Genomic DNA, 16,813 nt, shown 5'->3' with positions numbered 1-16,813 from the left:
CACCAAGTTATCTTCAAGTATGCAGTATTCCAGCATTGTAACTTCTCTGCAAACAGAACACCAAGTCCTATCTTGTCTTCCCTGCTTGGATCATCAGTTAAAAGCACAACAGAAATATTCTAAGTGTGAACGTAGAAATGAACTAATACTAGTAATCCAGCTGTAATTGCCAAAAGCATTATTTTTTTTAATATAGCCAGCTAAGTCTTCTCTACAGAAACAAAACTAAACATGGACAAAACCAAGTTATATATTCCCAGTTTATTTTATTTTTGTGGAATGCTAATTTAGTTACAATCTGGCAGTTCATAACTACTGAAATGTGACATTAATTCATCTCCAATGTTGCAGAACTGTCTTGATTTATATAGTTTTAAAACAATCTTATTTTACAATAGTTGAGGTCTCTGGTGGTTTTTAAGCTCTGATGCTTAAGCACACAGCAAGCTACAAACCTTAGGTTTTATATTTATACATATATTCTATGTATTCAGACAACTGCTGTAAGTTATCTATAATTTAATATTTATAAAAAGTGCATATACTCATCTAGAAACACACTTTTACTACTGCCTCCCTTTTATAAAAAGCTGCACATCATACAGCCATATTTATCTCACTTACTGCTATTAAAGTCCTTTNCATATGCACATCTAGAAACACACTTTTACTACTGCCTCCCTTTTATAAAAAGCTGCACATCATACAGCCATATTTATCTCACTTACTGCTATTAAAGTCCTTTACTATCTTTGTTACACAATTTCAACTATCCATTACCTCAAACTGAATGTAGGTATTTCTATATATATTTTTTCTCCTAAAGAAAAAAGTCCTCCCTATTCCTTTAAGAAGCTCTAAATCATGCATCAGTTTAGTAAACAGTCACTTTAGCATGGATTTTAGAATCCTAGACAGTGTAAAATCTACTTCTGGAAAACATCTGTCTGTATATTTAATTTCTTCTTTTACTTACAAAAAATATATAGGATTGAAACATACTGAATACATGCATCTCTCAAAGTGGCTATATTCTAGCCTTATAGATAAATTAAAAAAGTACACCCTTGCTAACAGGATGCAAACATGGCCTCAAATAGGCCACTACCTGTATTTAATAGAGCTCATTACATTAAAAAGTTCAAGTGAGCTGTTCTCTCAAGATGGTGTCAAAAGACTGAATAGCATGATATATTTATATTCAATGTACAAAAGGTGAGTGCACAGGCCTAGTGCCATTTAATTATTCAATACTTCCAAGGCTTCTAGGCTTTGCCTCTGGTGATACAAGTCCTGAAATGATCCAAATGTAAGTTAAAGTTGAAAATTGCTTTAACACACCATAAAAGCAAGTTGCGTTTAAAAGAAAAATGTACACTGAAAAACCTGAAGTACTCACTGAAACAACTGTACAAAACTATTATAGATACAGAAAGAAATAATGGTGGACTTAACTTCAAAACACAAGAAACACTTGTTAACAAATGTAAAAACCTGCTTTGTTTTAATTCTTCTACCAAGTAAGAATTTGCAGCTGTTCAGAACAAGTAAAATTCAAACCACCTCACAATGTGTACATTTAAAGTTCTTTTATACAGTGCAAACGTTTAAGACAGAATAACTTCCCAGTGAAACAGGTGACACTACTTGGTGCCACTCTTCTAAAGATTCCTCTTTCAATAAGTCTATTTACACATTAAGCTAAAGGTTCACTCTATATGCTTTGAAGTTTGCTGAATATCAGCAGAAAAATGTGAACTAGCAGCAGTTGTATTACAAATATGTGATGGTTACTTTAACGAATGCATAAAGTTTTCAAGACTGTATTCAGTGTCATACTGCTCTTGATCCCAAAGTTCTCCAAGGTTTTCGAGTACTGATTTCATTGATGCTTTCCCAGAAGAGGTAGAGGTATCTGCTTTTTCAGTTTTCCCATCCTTTGCAAAAGAAAAAAAATACAGTTAATATACAGAATAACGTTTTCAGGACTAAAAAAATTCAAGTCTGATGATTCTTTTGGGGAAATATCAGTTCCTCCTGTTTTTCAGAGAGCTGTCTACTGTTCATCAGTCCAACTTAAAGCATTCATGTGATTAAATTTTACATTTCAAAGCAAAGCTTTTCCTTAAGCTTACTCTATTTTTGGTAGGTATTTGTAAAAATGTTTCTTTACCTTGTCAAGAGTGAACAGATCAAGAAGCTGCTCTGTTCCCATGCTCTGTAAGCTTGCATTTTCTTGGCTGATCACTGTATTTGCAATATTCATTTTGAACTTTTGAAGACCCATGATCTTCTCCTCCAGAGTTCCCCGGGTTATCAGGCGATACACATTAACAACACGTTTCTGAAAGAAAAGCACACACTTAGCTATAAAGTATCATCTTAGGTATTTAGGAGAGCATAAGCGTTCAGTGTTCATCATGGACAGTCTAGAAGCAGTTTGGCTTGGAGTTACCCTTCAGTAACTGTACTCAGTAAGTCTGACAAATGCTAGATGAAAAGAATATGCCAGTGTATAGTAGAGGCATTTTCAACTGCATCTGTACTTTGGAAGACTTCACTGCTTTTTACAGCTGTACAGGAAGACTAACAGCAGTCATTCTTTCCCTGTTCAAGCATCAGAGAAGGACAACCCTGGGGGGCTTCCCTTCAGTTCCTTGCCTCAGTCATATCTCTTCCTCTACTGAAGGGTGATTCTTTCCTGGCCTCTCCTCAGCAGCTCAGGAAGTATAGAGAAGGTGGCACACCAATTTGGAGACAGAATAAGAAAGTACACACTACAGCATCTGGCATATTTGCAAGAAATCAGCACGAACGGAAGCTTGATGGAAACCCACAGATGTCACTTTTTATACGCTACAATCTATCGTACCCAAATTCGAGTTCAGCAAGAAAAAAGCCACACTTATGGGAAATGAAGAGGTTTTCACCTGCCCAATGCGATGTGCCCGATCCATGGCTTGCAGGTCTCTCATTGGGTTCCAGTCATGTTCCACAAATACTACTGTATCAGCCCCTGTTAAGTTAAGTCCCAATCCACCAACATGAGTGGTGAGCAGAAGAACATCTATAGATGGGTCATTATTAAACCTGCATACAAGAAAAAGTTAAGTATGGTTAAGTTTCATTTATATAAAGGATGTACGAGCTTTAACGGCTTTGAGGTAGACAAAAGAACAATTATGCACCATAAAGTTCATTGCAGTTGGCCCCATATGGTTATGAGGGGATAACACGTACCGTGAAACAATGGAATGCCTCTGACCAGCAGGGATGCTGCCATCTAGTCGTAAGTAAGTGACTGAAGGTAACTGAGGTCTGAGAAGGTCATGCTCCACTATATCCAGCATACTTTTAAGTTGGCAGAAGATAAGTACTCTGTGCTGGGCCACAACAGCTTCTGTACCGCTTTCTGAAGATCCACCATTCCCCAAACCACAATCAAGCAGCAGCTTAAAGGAACAGAGCATTGAAGTGTATCATCAGAATGGTAGCAGATCTCATGTAAGTATTGACATTCATGGACTATCAAAAGTAAAAATGAGAGAAACTACAGAAGGAAGCCTGTGACAGTCACTTAAATGACATAAGGCAAAGTCTGGTTTCAGTGTCAAACTATGAAAAAAATTAAGCACTGCCAGAAAAGTAATTTTCTTCATTTAGCTTTACTTACAGTAGAATTTAAGTAATACAATTTAACTTTATCAAGGTAATAGTGTCCTGTATAATACACAAGACAAATTTTTCAGCAACCAAAAAGACAGAAATAAAACAAAATAAAAGGTTTCCAATATGGCAGCAAAAATTATGTAAACATCATCACCTTGAATTAAGATTGTGCTCCCCCTTCCCCCTTGAATTATCAGGAAAAATATACCTGGAATATCCTTGTACTCTTTTCCATTTGCTACTTAATTTTATTAAGAAGAGTTTTCATACCGATAAAATCCTAAATAAAACCTTCTAAGTTATAACATCAGTAGACATTTAGAAAATTTAAAGGCACAACCACATGTCTACTTACTTGTTTTAAAGCAGACAGTTTAGGTGCATGTTGGATATCTCGAAGGGATGAATTCTGAGCTGCAAGTTGCTCTGTAATTCTTTTATATTCCGGATGTTGGGTTGTTAGCACTAAGGCTGGATGGTTGCATAGCTTCCGTAAGTATTGCAATGCCTTTAATTATTTAGGAAGTGAAGGTCAAAGAAATGGTTAGCAAGAATGTAGATTCAGAAAAAAGATGAACAAAATTGACTATAAGTACAGAGGCCACTCAGCCACATTTCACAATGTAGATCTTATGGTGTATTTTCATGAAAATAAAGTTGGACATTTACATTAATAAAATCTGTATTTCAAATTGTATCCAATAACTGTTACATGCATAGGTCCCTGTTGCAGGAGAAGTGCAAAGACTAACATCTCCCACACTTGCATCTGAGTGTGCAACAGAGGAGGTGGGTCTGGGAGCAGTGCAGAGCCTTTGAGAATTGTTGTTTCCAATTAGCCAAGACTTAATCTGCAATTCTGTAAGATCACAAACCTTCATAAATTCAGATCTAATCTTAAGGAAATTTTTTGTCCGTGTTTTAGAATCTTAACATTGTAGTATACCAGCTGATGAAGTCCAAATTACTTCTCCCTTGTTTTGAGGTTTTGCTCTTTCAGTAATCAGTTTTTACAAGATCCACAAAACAGCTGAACACCAGTTGAGCAGATAGCATTAAAAATACAAGACAGGGTTATGCTTCTTAAAACAAACCCATAATTTAAAACAACAGCTATTCATCACAATCCAGGCATAAATATTCTACTTAGATCATATAGCCATAAATGTTTCGGTTCAGTATTTTCATTTTAATTTATTAAACCCATAAATACAGTTATCAAGAGTCTATGTGATAGGAAATAAAAATTACTAAAGCAATCTGTACCTGAAATACATGACCTGTAGCTTTAAGCTTTGGTTTTTCAGTCTCTTCATTCAGTGAAGAAACGGTTTCATCAATATCACATTTGGCACGAGACTTGGCAAAATCTTCATAAAGCTGAACCTGCAGATGAGGCCCCAGACAAGAAAATGAATGTGTTTTCCCCCAACAGAAAACGAACAGTCCTATTCAGAGTTTAGTTCCAAGTTAAAATTCTGAATTATCATACATCAAGAAAGCTATTTCATATGCAACACAACATAACTATTAATAATGGAATCTCCTGTCATTTGTTTTCTTTCAACCTGGAAAGTTTTATTTAAAAACAGCCTGCATATGCCTAGATGTCGTTCCTGAACAACAAATGCCAGAAATTAAACTGAAGAAATACTCTATTACAACTAGGCTAAAATTAGTTTTTTAAGCACATACCAGAAAACCCTTTTAGTCCTGTGGTCCTAGAGAATGTCAGAGCTGACATCAGACTGACACAGGAATATAGAAGTGGTTCCTTTGTGGTCTTAACTGTATTGAAAAAACTAAACTTTCAGCCACTTTTTAAGCATACCTGTAGAGGACTGAGAATACAGTAATAATCTTGAATAATTTTGGGTGGGAGGTCTTGCAGCACATCCTCTTTCATTCTCCTTAGCAGGAATGGCAGAACTTGGCGGTGCAGTGCTTCCATTGCAAGAACCCCTAGTGAGGGCAACAGAAGCTGTATTTTTGAAGAAAAAAGATTTTCAAAACATTCAGCTCCCCCCCAGTCTCTGATGTTGGAAATGACCACACTTGCTTTTCAGTAACAGTTCTCATTTAAAAGGCTAAAACAAAACACCAAAGATTGAACATTTGGTCCTTACCAGCCTCTTGTTCTCGACTGGAGCTTCGGGCATCCCTACTTGCCAGTATTGGTTTGCCATAACGAGCTGCAAACTGGCGTTCAGTGCCCAAAAATCCTGGCATAAGGAAGTCAAACAATGACCACAACTCTAAGACGTTGTTCTGGACATAAAAAGAAATATTTGATAAATTATTTTCAAAAGAAATAAATCAATACAAGTTATCAGAAAAACTTCCATGCATATTTAACGCCGCCTACAAAGCCCTACAAATCTAACACTTCAACACACTTCCAAGCTGCAGGAGCTTGGTAGCTCTTGCATTCAACTGAGTGACAGGAATACATCTACATGCACTTTAACATATAAATGGACTTTCTACTGTGTTGGATGTCTTAAGCCACACCTTGAGTTCTTCTGGACAACAAAACCTGGGAAACACTAGTTATCTTAGTCCTGGATGAGACACGTACTGCACATAAGTCATCAGCACAAAGCCCCAAATCTGGAGTTCTCAGAATTGTGTTTCCTGCTAATTTCACTATCCCTGCCTGATACTTAAAGAACAAATGGTAGAGAAAGTCTAGCTGACAACTTTTGAACATCATTAGTACCACGAAACCTGCACCCATTCCCCTATACATGGGTAAACCAGGAAGGAGAAAGATGTCATTTAAAGCATTTAGCAGCAAAAGGCTGTTTTACAACGTATACTTTGAACAAGGTGATTGATAAAAGGTACAATAAAATGGACTGATAGATCTGTCTTGCTTGTTTTCTTATTCATCAAAAAAAAAAAAAAAAGAAAAAGGGGCAGTTACCTGGATTGGTGTCCCAGAAAGAATTATCCTGTAATTAGCAGTCAGCTGTTTTACTGCTTTTGACAGCTTTGTTTTTCCATTTTTTATTACATGGCCTTCATCAAGAATGCAGTAATTAAACTTAATATTTCTAGAAAAGAAGAACACAGACTTAAGTAGTATTTAAAATTCTAAGCTATTAAAAAATCTCTGAAAACAAGCCAATTCTTACCTGAAGAAGTCGATGTCATTTCTTACAACATCATATGAAGCCACTATGAGATTGTGTCTTTTCACCTGGTGTTGCAATCTTAAGGAAAAAAAAAAGGAGTTAAAGTGTTCCTTACATAGGTTACTATTTCAGCCTTTAAAGGTACCATCACAAGCTTTCCCATGCCCACAACTATGCTTCAGTAGTAAAGTGAATTGTAAAATTCCGCATGTGATATTTTACTCTATCCCAGTCATAAGTGCAAGATAGATTACCTTGCTCTCTCAGTAGGAGGTCCTGTGTAGTGCAGTGGATTAAGATATTCTTTCGAGCAAAATTTGCCTACTTCATCCACCCAGTGTCCTGTGAGTGTAGGAGGGCACACCACCAGCGAGGGAAGAGGAACACTGTCCACTAGTTTTGTTCTTGCGTATTCCTGAGCCCTTTAAGAACACAAGAAAGGAGTTTTTCCACAGAAGAGGTGGGGTTGGAAGGGACCTCTGGAGGCCATCTGGTCCAACCCCCCCCCCCCTTTCAAGCACAGCCACTTAAAGCCAGTTGCCCAGGACTATGTCCAGAGTCATTAACACAGACAAAACCTATCATTAAAACCTAACATTAAAGAATGTTGTTTAAGCTTACCTGAGGCAATGATCACCTGCAAGAATGCAAATGGACTGTAGAGTTTTTCCCAAGCCCATGTCATCACAAAGAATTCCATGAAGTTTGTATTTATTGAGAAATGCCAGCCAGTTCACTCCATCCTGAAATCAGAAAAAGAAGAGTGCCTCAGAAGTAAGAACTGGCTTTACGTAGTTATGCTTCAGTTCAAACATCCATATGTTCTATCATCCATCAGTGCCAAACTACGAGCTGGTTCCCACCATAAATGCATCCACTACAGCCCATTCCATCAAAGCAGGGGGGATAAAGGGAAAAATGTAAATGTCCAAACAGTCCAGCAAGGCCTGGCTTTAGAGAGGTGAGCTGCCACAGTCAGCCTAAACAAGGCACAGCCCATTGGCCATTCCCTGAGAAAACTAGCAGAATCTAGACAGGGGATAAATATCATTTTGCCAGTATAAGAAGTATGCATTACTTCATTTTTTCTTCCTTATTCAGGAGTCCAAGATACACATTGCACAACTAAAAAAACAACCTTCAAAAAACCCACAAGCAAGAAGCCAATACTGAACAACTCCTACCAGTCCATGAAATTGTATTGGACTGCAACTTACTGCTCTTTTAAAATCAAAGTATAAGCTGTTACCTGCTGATATTTTCTGAGCTCTGCTTTGATTGGTACTGGAATTTCATAGTTTTCCAGTTTTTTTCCATCCAGTAATTGTTCCAGAAAGTGACGTTCTTTAGCTTTCATCCTGATTAATTCTTCGGACATGTTTGGTGGATCTGGTATACCAGCCTAGGATAACATTTTTAAAGCAGTAATGTAAGGCCTACAGGGCTTAGTTGTCACACAGAGAAGAAAAAAAACCTCATACTAGCTTAGACATTTTAAACAGACAGTAAAGATCTACAATCTTCTCAACTGCACGAATCCAAACTCAGGATTTATATACTGTATTTGTGCTATACTTGTTTGACTACTTGCGGGTCAACACACCCAGGATGTGACAAATTCTGCCCTAAAGGACACACTGAAAAACTTGACACAAGAAGGAAAATTCTGGTCAAGCTTCTATGACTGAGCTATTCTACCTCTAATCAGAGAGTTTATCTGGCTAGCTAGAGAAGCCTTTGACACTCTTTTCTCTTAAACCACAAGCTACTATCCAAAGTTTGATGGATTTTTCTCCTATTTAGTGGAATTATATCTAAAGCACTACTGAAATCCATAGGATGAATTCAAGCAGTTGGAAACTGTTGAGAGAAGGAAAAAACCTAAACCTCCTTCAAGGTTTGTAGCAGCAGATCTTGGCTTCCTAGGTATTTCCCACATCAGGCCAGAAGCCCAAAGAATCCATCTGGGGGCCAAACATGCTCAGACATTCTTGTTTGTTAGTAATATACACTAGAAGAGGAAACAGTTTTCCCATCATCACATCTGTTGCCCCAGTTTTCTGGGCCACCTCCACCTTTAGTTAGCTTTACTTCAAAACCCATATATATATTTAATATAGTTCAGTATCTGATATTGAACTTCCTTAACCAGAAAGGGAAATTCTAAGGCACTTCCCTAGTAACTATGAAAAAGAAATATGACGTGATTGTGCATATGCATGCAATTAATAGAACAAGTATGCTATGTTTTTAAGAGATGGTCAATACATTCTATTAAAATAGCTTTTAAAACCCCCAAAACCTAAGCTATATGTATTCCACAGGACTGTGTTTAAGATACATACAAAGAAGGACACTGGTGCCAATGGCATCAGAATGAACATGCCAGAAATTAATTCATTCTTCACTAACTTTCAACTTCAACATTTCAGTGTAAGCATGCAGAAAAAGTAAGTGCTCCTGTTAAGGCAGATTGCTAGTTATCAGATGCTAAGGTTTTATTATGTTAAAAATATAATAAACCCATTAAATTGACAATTGGTTTTCATTATTACCATGGAAATGTATTCTAAACTGGTGGTCAAGTTACTTAGAAGCATTGTAGTCCTTGATACACAACATTAGAAAGTGTCTGAGGTGTGAACATTGTAGCAGAAGTGAAAAACTGCAGCAAGTCTGTACTGATTAAACTACTGCATCATAATACACAATATTTGGCCCAAATATGTAGGGCAGGGTTTTTTGATTTAAAGAACTAGGAATAAGTGACTCTACTTATATCCACATTATCCCTATTGTTATTTTGTTTTTTCCTTTAAAAGCAGTACTGCTTTTATGCATTTCTCTTGACCACATACACAGCAACACACATACCTAGGGAGAGTGCACATGTAACTCCTATAACTTTTGAGCTCGAACTAACAAACAGAACAAGCACTGCACACAAAATTAATAAATATACCCTTTAACTTTGTGTACACAGTTAAAATGAGCTTCTTATAAGGAGAAAGTTTATTTTAACATTAACTTAGACAATTGCTAACACAGGGTCCCATTTTTGCTCATTTTACTTACAAAGGACACTTCCATTATCTGATAGGGACTCAACATCTATAAAACCATTTACTTATTCAGCATTTAATAAGTCAGAAGCCTGAACTTCGCAGCTGGTAAAAAAGTGGATACAGGGTAGTTCATACACTCAATATACTTAGAGTTTGAGCTTACCTCAAGAGGCATTAGTCTAATTAATGTTGCAAAGCACTGAGTAGCCATAAAACGTACGCTGTTTGTCTGATCACTCATTCTACCCAGAACAGGAACCACCAGAAGAACAATGTATGGAACAATACCAACATCCAGCTGCTCCATTACACCTGAATTGGTTATTAAGGAAATAGTTTGTAACAGTTCAGGACTGTCTGACAAATATATACCCAGCAGACTTCACACTCAATATGGAAAAGTCATTAATACATTACATTCAGATGAATAAGATTTCTAGTAACAAAGCAATGCAGAAGCAGGGAAATCTGATCTACCCAATTAACATTTAGCCCAGTGAACTGCATGGTTTGAGAAACCAAACCTTCATCTGATGGATAAAATAAGGGCAATGGAAATGAAAGTTTATTCTGTTTCATCCCACAGGAGGAAAACAGTTTAATATTTTATTTCATTTCTCCTCCCTTTTTTTTCTGGCAACAGTTTTTGTTCACCCAAATTAAGCAATAGCAAAGAAGTTTCTGCATTTCTGAATACTCAAGCAAGGATACATGCCAGTGCTTCAATTGCACCTTCTTGTTTGGTGTTGTCATCTATTGCTCCCAGCCATGGTAGAACTTTCTCTAGAAAGATATTCATTGTTTCCATGGTAGCTATTTTACTCATAACACCCACGCAACGGGAAGCCATGTGTCTCACGGCAGTGCTGGGATGTTGAAGGCACATGTAAAGGTGAGGCAAATGCTGTATTAACTGAACAGAGAAAAGGGTGGGGGAGAAAGGTTAATATGAATTATAAACAAATTAGTGATTTTTTTTAACTAAACAGTCTTTTTAAGTCATTTAAGAATGCTTGCAGTGGCTCCTTTACAAGACCGAACTGCTTAAAACTAAAAAATAGTTTCAGAAGAAACAGGCAATTGAACTTCGAACAAGTATTACTCCCCAATGCAGTTAAAATTCTCAGTAAAAAAAGAGCTAGGAGTTTAGTCCAAATGAAAATTAAAGAAGCCCTTAGTTGGCAAGGATGTGTTTCACACTGAAAATACAGTACTAAGTACTCAGAATTTTTTATTAAAAAAAAAAAAAAGAATTATCACTTAAATACAGACACAGATTTAAGAATTCCTTCCAGCTAGCAGATTTGTCCTAGACTCATCTCATTTGTGTTTAGGCTGATGAATTATTCATGTTAGGAATCTCATTAATTCTGTGTGACAAGAAAGACACTCAGAAGGAATCTGCATCTTCCCAGTGGGGTATGTGTGTATCTATGTCTTCTTTTTCATCAGTATAAATACACTTTTATATCAGGTATCTTAAACCAATGCTCAGGTTTTTCCTAATGTGAAGATCCCTAAATATTAGCTTTGGTGAACCAATTCCACCCTCCTTCACTTTCTGTGATTTTTCAAACCCGCATAAAGAATGAACACCCTCAAAACTAATCTACACAATAGCTACACACCACACATATGCAAACATATAAAATACACTTAAAGGAAGTCTTCCCATGTCATATGCAAAATGCACTCAAAATCATTTTAGCAGTTTATTAAGATGGGTAAGAAAATTCCACATGAGTCTTCTCCATCTGCTCAGAATTCTACAGCCATTCATTTTACCCATCTTTTCCAGAATTCTGGCCTACTTATTCCTTGCATGGGAGCCTTGTCAAGTATTTTTACCATCCTGTTGCCCTTCTCTATGCCTCTCCAGAGCTACTATACTTATTCTGAAATATAGTACTGCAGATAGGCTAGTACTGAAAACTGTGTTCAGATGCAGGCATAAGAATTCCTCCATTTCTTTAACTTTTTTTTTTTTTACCAGTACTTTAGATTCAGTTGATACTTTCACAGAACCATTCTAACTCCAGGATCTCTCTCCTGAGTAGAAATAGTCAGTTCAAAGAAGGAAATTATTTTTTAAATAATCAAATCTGGTCTAACTGGGGGTAAACTGAAGTTTCCCACAATTTTTGCATTCCCTGCACAGGCGGCCTTTCTGACAATCTTCAGCCTGTTACACAGTAGTCAGGCAGTAAACTCTCTTTATCACTACCATTTTGCTCCCACTCCAGCCACAGAAACTACATGTCAGACTATTGTAAAACAAATAATTTCAGTCAACCACATAGTGCAGCATAACCACATTTTTATCTATACTTTCATTACAAAGAGAAAGCATTGTATTATCAGTCCGTTCTCCAGTTTTAGGAAATACAGGATTAAAATAAAGCAGAGTCAAGATGCTGATGTCAATGCAACAGAATAGCATAAATATTATCATAACTCAAACTTCAGAAACAATCTTATCCAAAAAAGAATAGGCCAAGGCTAAATTGTAGGTAGCCGTTTGCTTTTGTGGTTTATTCTACAACCTGCATGAACAAATACTGAATTTAATATTCTACAGAACACGGGGTAAAAAAAGCTTTACAACTGCACAGCTTAACTGCTGAAGGCTATGTCTTGAGTTTATCAAGAGTAGGATACAGGACTTGGAGAACAGACAGACTAATGAGGGACTATTTGAGCAAAATAGAACAAGATCTAAAAAGAAGCCTTACAAAACAATAATTTAAAGCAGTAGCAATGAACAGACTGAAGTGTTTCATACAAAAGCTAATTACCAGAGGATGTAGCTGAGTATCCATTGAAGCTGCTGTTGTTTCAAAAACCTGCAAGGAATTTACCAGCTCCTGGGCAGGAGCATCTCCTTTTTCCAGTAATGACTTCCGGTCTGGTAAAAACAGAAAAGGTGTTCAGTTTAAGTCTGATATACTGCCCCCAGCCTACCCGCCCTCCCAGCTTAAATCAGAAGTGTAGTTACCAAAATTATTTATGTGAATGTTGTTCCGTAATGAACCAACCATAGCATCCCAGAGATGTGGCAATCCTGTTGCCATTTCAGCACCAAAGTGTTTAGCTATAGTAGATAAGGCAAATTCAGCTCCTCTTCTCTGTACAACATAAGGTTTCTGAGCCTAGAATTAAGCAATTAATCAAAGTAGTGAGGACAGACACATTTAAAAATAACAATTATTTTCAAGGAAGCTCCCATTATATAGGCATTCAATTTGGTTTAGACCTATGACACTACATTCTGATTTTTTTTCCCCCAAGTTAGTTACTTTATTCTTTATAGAGGTAAAAAAAAAAAAATCTTTTATAACAGATTATTTGAAGTCTATGAATTTGAGATTTGGCTTTTGCTGACACAGGTCCATTTCAGCATGATATTTTCCAACTGGTTCCAGTTCCAGAACCTTAGATATTGCCAATATAGTGACACCAAGAACAGTAGCAAAACTTATGAAAAACAATACTTGCTTTGTTATTAAACCCCTGCTCTTTGTTCCACTCTCTTTGGAAAGCAGAATTGATAAAAAACAGTAACAAATCAAGAACAAAATCCGCAACACTGTTTAGGAATCACAGTCTTGACTAGGATCTTAGTAAAACATACAGATTTTAAATTAATAAAACAGTAGCAAAAAAGTTTAGAATAATAAGTGTGGAAGTTGCACACACATTCTAAAGCCAGTCACATTTCAATTACTGGTTTAAATTCTTCAGAGGCATCCAGCACACATCAAGATGACTGGCATGTGTAAGAGGACACAATCACAGCAGTTTGTGGAAATCTATTTGTATGAATTTATATTGATATTTCTAATCTGCAGTAAACGTAAGTTTCAAGAGTTATTAGTTTTCTTAATGACACCCTGAAGATTTAAAATACAAACATGCTGCTTGTATCACAAAACTTCATATCAGCTCAGTTCTCTCACGAAGAGATCCTGGGCATCCCTATTATAGTGATATCAGTTCCAGTGAATTCAAAGTAACAGAAGGGAGGGGTAGCTGTGAAGTTGCAAATTCAAACTTCTGAAGTGTACCTCATCGAGCTCTGTAGGAATGCTTCCACTGCTGCCTGTGGGGAGATCTGCAATAGGGGCTTTTGGAGCTTTTGGAGTAGGACCTCGCCGACTTGTGATGGCAAAAGCAGCTTTCTGATGTCTGTAGAGTGTAATTATTCCCCTGTGCTTAGTAACTGTATGCTGCATCCCATCTTTATCAGAGTTGGGCCCTAAAGGAAGAGAGAACAGCTGTCAACAATTTAAGCTGCAGTTTAACACACTGGCAGAAGTGACAGCTACCTGTAAGTCACCTGCTGATTACGCTTCAAAAAAAGCCCAACTTTTTCCATCCTTGAGGACAATGGCACTTCAGTACAGAATACAGTTACTCTGTTAAGAGCACATTACAGACTTGGAATGAAAAATCAAAGCGTGCAAACCACCGCACAAATTCTTATTCAGCAAGAAGCACAGGTAACAAACTTCAATCAAATATAAGAAGTTTGCATAATTTTATTTCATATAAAAATGAATTACGTTCTAAAGTTTAAACAAACTTACGTTCTGTGTCCCTTACAAACAGTTCAATACTTCTGTCATGATACAGTAACAGATGTCATCAGTATCTTTGGATTTTTTGATGTTTCTACTTATACTAAAGAGCTTCTTTTTTAATCATATAATGTTATTCTACTCTGAGATGAAGGACATTCATGAAGAATAAGTAAAATGTACAATGGTCAAGCCTTAAAGCCGGTGAGAATCTTAGACTATTAAGATCTTAATTTGTGTTGTTCATTCAATGTACACATTTGCAGTGCGGGACAGCCATTTAATGAATCCATGACCATTGCATGTACAGGATTATTTGTTCATTTTGACCACTATCCTCATCTTTTTTTATCTTACTATTAGCCTATGGAATGTAACACAAGTCACTTTTTTTAACAGGCTACTCTAATTCCCATACTTACTCAATTCCAGAGAAAAGCTTTGTAGCATATATAAGTGAAATATGATCATAAGAGGACAATGTCAATAACTGAAAATTGGAACTGAAGTCTTTTATACATATATGTTCTGAAAACAACACACATTAGTTGCACACGAATTTAGTTTAAAATACCTAAATAAAACCATTACTAATAGAAACTCAGTTGCTGGCATTTTAAAATCACTGAAAACAAGACTCAAGTACTCATTTTAACAGTTCAGAAATAAGCACAGGCATATTTTAAGAATGTTGGCACTCAGATGTTGTACCTTTTGAGTTTTCATGGCTACTCTGAGGCTGTGCAGGACATGCTGCTAGTGGGGTAAGATGTGGATCCACACAGAGGGAGTTGCAGAGATTTTTTATAATCTTTGAGTTGGGACAGGGAGATCTTGTCGTACACTGCTGAAGCAACTTTGCTATACATGAAGCCACATAGTTTTGTACAAGTGTATTCTCCTCTTTTTTGATAGCTTCCATTAAGGGTTTTATAACAGGATTTAGTTTTTCTGGAAGTTGCTGCAAGTTCACAACTGCACATGCAGCAAATGTGTGCACTCGCAGATGCAGCACTTGCCATTCTTGATTTGTTTCTGTAACAGTCATTTGGACCTGCTGTCGCTTACTGTCCAACTGCTGTAGAACTTTAGGATTCAAAGTAAAGGATGATGTCACTTCATTGAAAACGGAAGTAACCTAAGAAAAGGGAAAACAAATAATTACAAATCTGTTTCATTTACTGTAAAACAGGATGTCCTCTCATGGCAGAATATGAGTCACTTGACCAAATATCTCCATTTTTTCAGCACATAACAGGAAATGCTCTAAGATGTAGTTTCTGGAATCTCGAACTGCAGTTCAAAGGGAAAAATCAGGCATCTTATAAGAATTTCAAGTCTAAATTTCCAAAGAACAGTTTATGCACTCCAAGTTTATTTACCAGTTCTATCCAGGTATTCTGGAAATATATAAGCAGGTGACAGGTAAGCAAAGGAGAATGTGAATACAAGAATCTAAAAAGGATGTGCAAGGCCTCATGGATGAACAAGTTGTTTCTAAGCCGTTTCTCTTTTGAGGAAAGAGACTGGGATAAAAATCTAAGGAAAAAAAAAATCAGCTTAACAAAGTAGTTGCAGGGCTTTCCATATCCTTCCCCACTCAGTTGACTACTGTTTCCTGTGAAAGATTTGGCATTAAAAGGAGATTAAAAGGTCAGAGGCAGGGGGCTAGGTCATCTAGAATTTATTTCCTAGTCTTTTGACAGTGGTTTTGAAGGGGATCCAGCCTGCTTTAGTTTCTTCTGTGTGGATTTCAATAGTGAATCCGCACCTGGAATCGTAACACTCACTTTTTTCTCCTCTTAAGTATGTACCTTGCACTGCTCTTGATTTTTGTCAGACTGTAAACACTGCAGGGGAAACAGTAAGTTTCTACACACATCCTTTGACATGAGATATGTAAAGTCACCACATTATTTCTGAAAGTTATTGTCTATGTAATAATTATGTCGAAGATGTATTTCAAGACAAGAATAGGTTTGAAGGAAGGGCAGGCATGCCTCTACTTACCAGCTCATTAGCTTGATCTATTGTAAACACACTACAGTTTACTCTGTTTCCAATGTCAATGTGTGCATCAGCTAACAATGAGATGAGTTGTTTACATTCATTTTGCATTCTGGTAAAAGGAACAGCAATTTCATCGTAATAGAGATGTTCAGAAAGGACCCCAAGTAAACGAGGCTGCACACAAATAGCCACAGTTGTACACTCCTGTAACAGGAAAAGACAGTTTGTAATTTTGAGTAATCACAATTTCTTTTGTTCAGTTTTGGATGCTAAACAGCTCAATCTAGCTACAAAAATCCAGTTTTCAGAGGGACCATTAACATTCATAACCCAGAATATAAATGATCAGGAGCAA

At 36.7% G+C, this 16,813-nt stretch overlaps 1 protein-coding gene across 2 annotated transcripts in view; it reads right to left on the bottom strand.

Annotated features, from left to right (window-relative positions):
• Positions 1-1,485: 1,485 nt before the first annotated feature.
• BTAF1 (B-TFIID TATA-box binding protein associated factor 1) overlaps positions 1,486-16,813 on the bottom strand; it is a 49,217-nt gene continuing 33,889 nt past the window's right edge. For both annotated transcript variants that reach the window (XM_017803890.1, XM_017803891.1), the window contains 20 exons: positions 16,459-16,662; positions 15,160-15,586; positions 13,936-14,126; positions 12,867-13,020; positions 12,667-12,776; positions 10,583-10,784; positions 10,035-10,183; positions 8,056-8,208; positions 7,428-7,549; positions 7,061-7,228; positions 6,807-6,884; positions 6,596-6,725; positions 5,796-5,937; positions 5,501-5,631; positions 4,936-5,055; positions 4,025-4,177; positions 3,241-3,452; positions 2,931-3,090; positions 2,174-2,344; positions 1,486-1,937 (listed from right to left, as the gene is read on the bottom strand). In XM_017803890.1, the coding sequence (XP_017659379.1) occupies positions 1,791-1,937; positions 2,174-2,344; positions 2,931-3,090; positions 3,241-3,452; positions 4,025-4,177; positions 4,936-5,055; positions 5,501-5,631; positions 5,796-5,937; positions 6,596-6,725; positions 6,807-6,884; positions 7,061-7,228; positions 7,428-7,549; positions 8,056-8,208; positions 10,035-10,183; positions 10,583-10,784; positions 12,667-12,776; positions 12,867-13,020; positions 13,936-14,126; positions 15,160-15,586; positions 16,459-16,662 (3,324 nt within the window). In that variant the 3' untranslated portion in view covers positions 1,486-1,790. The remainder of the gene's footprint in view (positions 1,938-2,173; positions 2,345-2,930; positions 3,091-3,240; positions 3,453-4,024; positions 4,178-4,935; positions 5,056-5,500; positions 5,632-5,795; positions 5,938-6,595; positions 6,726-6,806; positions 6,885-7,060; positions 7,229-7,427; positions 7,550-8,055; positions 8,209-10,034; positions 10,184-10,582; positions 10,785-12,666; positions 12,777-12,866; positions 13,021-13,935; positions 14,127-15,159; positions 15,587-16,458; positions 16,663-16,813) is intronic.

This window comes from Lepidothrix coronata, unplaced genomic scaffold (assembly GCF_001604755.1).
Source record: "Lepidothrix coronata isolate B3197 unplaced genomic scaffold, Lepidothrix_coronata-1.0 Scaffold8, whole genome shotgun sequence".
In the NCBI taxonomy this organism is placed as follows: Eukaryota; Metazoa; Chordata; class Aves; order Passeriformes; family Pipridae; genus Lepidothrix; species Lepidothrix coronata.
The sequence above is the reverse complement of the archived record's forward strand: the minus strand, read 5'-3'. Positions and strand labels throughout refer to the sequence as shown.